At 38.6% G+C, this 7,549-nt stretch overlaps 1 protein-coding gene across 3 annotated transcripts in view; it reads right to left on the bottom strand.

Annotated features, from left to right (window-relative positions):
• The window catches only part of Ift88 (intraflagellar transport 88), an 88,438-nt gene that overhangs the window by 61,406 nt on the left and 19,483 nt on the right, over positions 1-7,549 (bottom strand). For all 3 annotated transcript variants that reach the window (XM_028787208.1, XM_028787206.1, XM_028787207.1), the window contains exons 9-12: positions 6,661-6,765; positions 4,391-4,493; positions 3,371-3,485; positions 1,489-1,720 (exon numbers count right to left, since the gene is read on the bottom strand). In XM_028787208.1, coding sequence (XP_028643041.1) covers positions 1,489-1,720; positions 3,371-3,485; positions 4,391-4,493; positions 6,661-6,765 — 555 coding nt within the window. The remainder of the gene's footprint in view (positions 1-1,488; positions 1,721-3,370; positions 3,486-4,390; positions 4,494-6,660; positions 6,766-7,549) is intronic.

Raw genomic sequence — 7,549 nt, 5'->3', positions numbered from 1 at the left:
GGGAGAGGGGGAGAGGGGGAGAGGGGGAGAGGGAGAGAGAGAGAGAGCGAGAGAGAGAGAGAATATATGAATCTACTGTTGGGCATGCTGACTGAGCCTACAATCCCAGCAATGTAGAGGTTGAGATGAGACAAGAGGATTCAGAATGCTAGCCTGGGCTACATGATCAGTTCTAGGCCACTCAAATTTAAGAAACCCTCAAAGAATAAACAATGAAGTTCAACTCTATTAAGCTGAAAAAAATAACACTTTGACCTAAAAATGCAGGCAATTTCATATGGTTTGAATTAATGTAACAGAATGTTAAGAATTTACGCAACAGCACTTTGACCTAAAAATGCAGGCAATTTCATATGGTTTGAATTAATGTAAAAGATTGCTAACAATTTATGCATAAAAATCTGGGAAATTTCTTCAAAGTATTGAGAAAAAAGAAGAGGAAGAAGAGAAAGAAGAGGACGATGCCACAACATCCAACTGCCCAGAAACTAACGTTTCTATTTTGGTGTATTTTCTACCAGTTTCTCATATGTAAAATACAGACCTGTACCTCTTAACATTATATACTATTCCCTCTTTAAAGTTTTAAAAAATAAGACTTTTCAGAGGCTGAGGGTATAGTTCAGTTGGTAGGATGTTTCCCTGTGATCCATGAAGCCCTGAGTTGAATCCCCAAGACTCTATAAGACTGGTCATAAAAGCATATGCTTGTAATCAGCATTCAGGAAGTGAAGGCAGTATAAGAAATTCAAAATCAAAAGCAAGTTTGAGGCTAGCCTGGGCTAATAAGATCCTATGTCAAACAAAACAAAACAAGAATTTGCAGTTCCATGGTAGATGGGCGGGGTATATAGCTCAGTGGTAGAGCATGTGAAAGGCCTTAGTGTCAACCCTCAGTTCTACTGTTCTAGTTTGTTCTTACTGTTCTGATAAAAACACTGACCAAACCAACTTAGGTATGTAAAGTTTTATTTAGCTTGAAGGTTTCAGTCCATCATCGCTGGAATCCAGGGCATGCCCCTCAGGCAGGAGCCTGGCATCCAGGAACAGAAGCAGAGGCCATGAAGAGTGCTCTTCATGCCTTACTCAGCCTCTTTTCTTCTACAACCCAGGGCCGCCTGCCCAAAGGTGGCCCTGCCCACAATGATCTGCCCATCTCCAGGCAAACCTGACAGAAGCAGTTCCTTAGCTGCCTCTAGTTGTATCAAGATGACAAAAACTAACCACGGAAAAAAAAAGTTCCATGGTCACATGGTCTAGGTATAGTCAAATCTTATTTTTAATGATTCTTTTTTTAAAGCTTTGACTAAAATTGCGTGATCCATTTTAACCATATTTCTAGCCCTATTTCAAGAGTCCCATTCTCAATTCAATTTAAATAACAAATGAAATTTAACATCCCCCTTTGAGAAATTCCAATCAGCTCACTTACAGAAACAGAAAGACAGACAAGCAGGAGATGCTGTTCACTCTCATTTTCATACTCACACTTGGAGAGATATATTTATCATCTTCATCGATTTCTAATGGAACAGCAATTAATTTTTGGAATGCCTTCTTCATTTTCTCTCGATCTCCAATGGCAAAACAACTGAGAATGAGGTTGAAGCCTGCCTTCAGGCTCGGGGCCATACTCATGATGTGCTCAAATGAGTTGATGGCATCTGAGTACTGACCGGTTTTTATAAACGTGATTCCAATATTCTGCATGATTTTAATCCTAAACAAAGAAAACACTGATTAAATCCTAAACAAAGAAGGACGTGGATCAGCCTAAACAGCGTGAATCCTGCTATGGTGTTCAGCTCTCTCATTTACAAAAGCTTTTTAATAGTGTTAACAGGAGACCACTGCCGTATTTACATATGTGGGACAATAACCACATATTAACCTGAAAAGAAAACTTTTGTTTCCCATCCTCACTGTGAGCACTAGGCAGTCACCAGTCAACTTTTTATCTCTGCCTTTCCTAGTGATTCCCTATAAGTAGAATCCTATGAAGTGTCATGTTTCATTCCCTGACACACTCCTGAGGTTCCTCTTTACTGTAGTGTTGGTGATACACTACCTTTTACAAATCACTAAATAGTATTCATTCTATAGCATAGATATACTACATTTTATTTTTTTGAGACAGGGTCTCAACTATGTAGCCCTAGCTGGTTTGGTGGCTTGGGACTCTATGTAGACCTGGCTGGCCTTGAACTCATAGGGATCTACCTGCCTCTGTTTCCAGAGTTCTGTAATGAAAGATGTGTGCCTGGCCTTACTATGTTTTCATATCTACTGCCTACCTGGTGGGAATTTAGGTTACTTCTACTTTTTTGATATTATGATTAATGCTACGATGGACATTCACATATAAACCTTTGAAACAGTGTAAATTTTCATTCCTCTAAGTATATAACTAGGAATAGAATTGTTGGCCTTGTAGTAAATGTTTACCTTTTAAGATTAACCTGTCTTTCAAAGTAACTGTACCTTTCACATATTCAATGCATGACATTTCTAATGTATCAGCATTTATATCAATACCTGTCCTTTTGGGTCATTCTAGTGGGTGTGATCCCACCTCATTTCCAAGTATATCTGACCATAATCTCACTGTTTACTCATAATTAGCAGACTGGATCAGGATCACTCATCCCGTGAATGTAACCACCTCAAGTGCCCTTCCTTAAAGGACTCTCTAGAGTAGTCCTCAGTAGTCACTGCCTTGGCTAAATTACTACTGCACACACTGCCTCAGCTATTATTAAACATGTTCTGTATGCCCCCAAATTACATTATTCTGACATGCTCAAATTCTTTGTCTTATCTGAGTTAAGGGCACTTGTAGAGTATCATGACACTTGCTGAAAAGTAGCATTTAAAGGGACTATTACAAATGAAATGTTCTAGGGAACATTAAACCAAGAAATACAGTTTTTGCTCTTGAATATTGCAGGAGTAGAAAACATCCCAACCTCTCCACCTTTTATATTCCGCAGTGACCATTTAGGCTCACTTGTCTCAAACAGCAGGAAGAGTGTGCCTGTGGGTCGTGGTCTAGCCTTGCACTGTAGTCTGTCGTGCTGTCAGGACTGTTGCTATGGCTGTGTTGGTGTTAAGTGTATGTTACTAACAGCTGCACTGTTAGCTTAGTTTTATTTTACTTGATCATATACTATTCCTTTAACCTTGAATTTGCCATTACGTAGATGTGTGCAAATTGTCACAAGTGAACAGAGCCAAATACCACATCTGAAACATGAACCTAACATCTCCCATCTACAAAGACTTCAAAATGCTCAGCCTAATGACAGCAAACCACAAGTTATCTTGTTTATGAAGAGACGTTTAAAATGTAGACACCATATTTCACACTTACCTCATTTCTTTATGGACACTTGGGATCTGATCTAAGGCCATTCGGTAGAACTTAATGGCTTTGGAATAATTCCTCTGCTTTAAATAAATATTTCCCATATTCACTTTCAGTCTTCCTAATTAAAAAAAATGAGTATAAAACATCTTCATGTTTGTACTTTTCCTATGATAATATAGATAATCTTAGCCTATATTCTCTAAAGCTTTTTTTCAAGTTAGGAAGCTTTAAATGTTTTAAAATTTTATTTTGCGTGGCAGGTATGAAGGCCATGGCACACATGTGGAGGTCAGAGGAAAATTCATGGGAGTTGGTTCTCTCCTGCTACTTTCTAGGATCTGGGAACTAAACTTAGGTCATAAGCCATATGTACAAGAATGTTTCCCCACTGAGCCATCTCACAGGTCCAGTTATGAAGTTTTATACATAAAATTCTAACATCAAAACAGTACACCATTGTCATATGTAAATGCATGGGACTTAAGATGGCTAAACAATAGTTTCTATTACAGACTCAAGTGCACTGTGCTAAGGAAAATGTGAGACAGGAGAGACACTGGTAAAAGCCTGCTGTGTAAGCCTGAGGGGCTGATTCCAATCTGAAGTGGATAGAGGAGGAAGAAGAGACTCGACGCGCTGTCCTGTCTCCACAAGTGTAGCATCACATGTGTGCATTTGTATTTACACACACACACCATACACATTTTAAAAAGGGATAGGAGATATTTGTAAATTACTCAATAAAGGTACAAAAATTTAATGTTATTAAAGGAAACTCTAATAAACCTTAATATCACAACAAAAATTATACAATACAAATATATATTCATCTCTTGAGAACAGTCACATAAGGAAAGGAACACTATGGCTACCATGCCTCTTTCTTCCTAGGATGATGGAATTTAAAATTTTTTTTTTTTTTTTTTTTTTTGGAGACAGGGTCTCACTATGTAGCCCTGGCATAAAGTGAGGAAATGTAATTAACACTATAAAAGAGCTGCATATCTATTTATAGACACTTACCTGCATTGCTAAACATCTTATTTTTCACTATAACTTGGTATGTGTTTAGTGCTTCTGCATACATTTCATTAGCAGAATACTGACTGGCCAAGTTGAAAAGAACCTAGGAAAGAAACATTATAAAAAGCCATATAATGACCATTCTAGGCTCCATTGACTTGCAGTCATTTTAGAGGTTAAAATACTCACTGGGCAGTGGTGGTGCATGCCTTTAATCCTAGCACTCAAGAGGCAAAAGCAGGAGCTCTGTGACTCTAAGGCCAAACTGATCTACAGAGGGACTTCCAGGACAGGCAGTGCTATACAGAGAAACCTTATCTCAAAGGCAAAACAAAACAAAAACAGCAACAACAACAATAAAAACCCTATTTGAATGAAGCTATTGTCTCAAGCTACTCGGCCAATCATGTACAACTACTACCTTGTACAAATAAATAGATTGCAGATGATGGAGAGCTGTCCTTGAAACTTCAGTCAATTTTCTATGTATTTTATTTAATTTGCATAGTACTTGTCATTCAATAATCTTGGGTAGGCTTATAAAGAATAAATGTGCATTGCCACTGTTACTGGTAGAAAAAGAATAATCAAGAAAAGGACTATCTAGTTATTCTTATAAATAGAAATGAAATATCATTTAAAATAGCCTAAACAGTAAAGTGAATCAGAGACTTCATATAACATCTTTTTCTGAGACAGGGTCTCACTATGTAGCCCAGGCTGGCCTGGAACTTGACATGTAGACTAGTGTAGCCTCTAGCTCCCAGAGATCTGGCTGCTTTGGCCTCCTGAGTGGTGAAATTAATAGGATGTGCCTATATCTGGTATTTTAACATTTCAGATGTTTCCTTTTCCATTTATTTAGCACATGAGACTTTAAACAGCAATGTAAATAGTAAACAAGCATCTTTTCAGCATTAAACACATTTTGTAGAAATCAAAGGCCTTGGTTTCCCCACTGTCTTCACATAGTCACTGACTCAAGAATCTACATTAGCATCTGATTAAGACACCCCTGGGTAGCATAAACATTAACAATGCTTGCAAACAGAGGCAAAAGATCACAAGCTTGCAATTATTTACTAAGACAACTGATGGCTGGCAATGTAGGTCATGATGAGGTGCTTACCTGGCATGCATAAGGCCCTAGGCTCAACTCCAATCACAGAAATAGAAACAATTTAACTGAATGGCTAAACAAAGAGATCTTATAGAAGCCACAAACAAAAATGTCTCACAAACTAAATGTTAGCCTAATTCTGAATACAGAAGAAACAATCAAATTTTAAAAAATAAAACTGGGCAAAACCAAAAAGACCAGGAAAAGCAAAGGAAAGGAAGGGCTGGGCAATGGGTACAACATTACAGTCATAGGGAGAAGTTATGGTGTAGCTGGGCATCATGGCACATGCTAAAATACCACCATGTAGAAGACTGAGGCAGGATGATTAAATTTGAGGTCAGTCAAGGCTGTGCATTAAGAAAGTGTCTCAATAAAACAAAGTTCCAGTGTGTTATTTTGTATCAAGAAAACCAAAAATAATGATAATATACTATGTATTTTTAAATGCTACAAGAAAGGAATGTGAATGCTTTTATAATAAAGAAATGATCAATGTTTGAGAACATAGATATATTTAATCCGACATAGGCATTAAACAGTGCATACATTTGTCAGACTATCACACGGTACCTGTGGTAGTTTACACAGAATGGCCCTTATATATATGAATGCTTGGTCAGCAATTGGTGGAAATGTTTAGGAAGGATTAGAAGATGTGGCTTTGTTGGAAGAGGTATGTCACTGGGGGTAGGTTTTAAGGTTAGACTCTCTCTCTCTTTCTCTCTCCCTCCCCCCCGCCGTCCCCCCCCCCCCCCCCCGCCCCCCCCCCCCCCGTTTGTGGTTGCTGTTTCAACAAGTAAACTTTCAGCTCCTTCTCCAGCTCCATTCCTGCTTGCCTGCTGCTCGCCATCATGATGGTCACAGACTCATTCATCCTCTAAAACTGGCCTAGGTTAAAAGTTTTCTTTATAAGATGGCTTGGTCATGGTGTTTTCCCACGGCAATAGAAAAGTAACTAAGACAGTACCCCATAAGTCTGCATCGATTTTAAGATTTGGGGGGAAAAATCTTTTCCCAAATGCTATAAGAGGGCTAGAGATTAATGTGACTAGCATGCACAATACCTGGGTTTGATCCTTAACATTAGAGAAAGTGACGAGGAGACCCTGGTAAGCACACAGCCCTCAACAAGCTCACCAATACTTACAGAGTAGGTTAAGTCCAAGTTGATATTTTCTGGACTTGTGACTTGCTCTCGTTGTCTCACCAGGACTCGCTCTTTCCTTCCTGCATCTTTCGCCTTCTCTAAGGCCTAAAATCAGACTTATACTTGATAAGATAGGTCTTTGCATTCACCAACATTTATGCATCTATATGATGCACAACTGAATGCATACCCCATATCAGATTACTCTGAAGGCCCCTGTGGCCTCATACAGAATCCCCCCAGAATGCTGTTTCAACTGGAGCTTTGCATCATAGAACTGTCTATGTGGTCTTGCTGAGAAAGGGTATAATAGTTACTACAAGTTAGCATTGAACCACACACTGCATGCCACCCCTTGGACTCCATTATGCCTCTTTTCCCTGCCAGTTCCTGAATGTTTGAATACTTTTATTCAATTTTAAAATGTAAAGATTTGGATAGATTTTTTGTTTGGCTTTGGGGATGCTTAAAATTAACAAGCTAAAAGATAACCATGGCCTAATATTACAAGAAATGTTTAGCTTGGATCCCAGCTACTCACAGTGCTATGGATCTTTGTTGATTTCCACAAAGAAATATAATAAGAGACTTATCTTTTAAGTCATGGAACACTGTACTTTCATGGTCTGAGGTCCAAAGTAATATAACAAACAAAACAAAAAGAGAGGATTTAGCAGCCAGGAGTGGTGGTGTGACCTTTAATCCCAGCACTATGGAGATAGAGGCAGGAAGATCTCTGTGAGTTTGAGGTTAGCCTGGTCTATATAGTGAGTTCCAGAAAAGCAAGGACCATGTAGAGAGATCCTGTTTCAAAACAAACAAACAAACAAAAAAAGAAACAAAAGATAAAGACAGAGATGGAGAAGAAGGAGGAGGAAGGGGAAGAGGA

The sequence above is a fragment of the Grammomys surdaster genome, unplaced genomic scaffold, assembly GCF_004785775.1.
Source record: "Grammomys surdaster isolate TR1022 unplaced genomic scaffold, NIH_TR_1.0 125617, whole genome shotgun sequence".
Taxonomy (NCBI): domain Eukaryota; kingdom Metazoa; phylum Chordata; class Mammalia; order Rodentia; family Muridae; genus Grammomys; species Grammomys surdaster.
The sequence above is the reverse complement of the archived record's forward strand: the minus strand, read 5'-3'. Positions and strand labels throughout refer to the sequence as shown.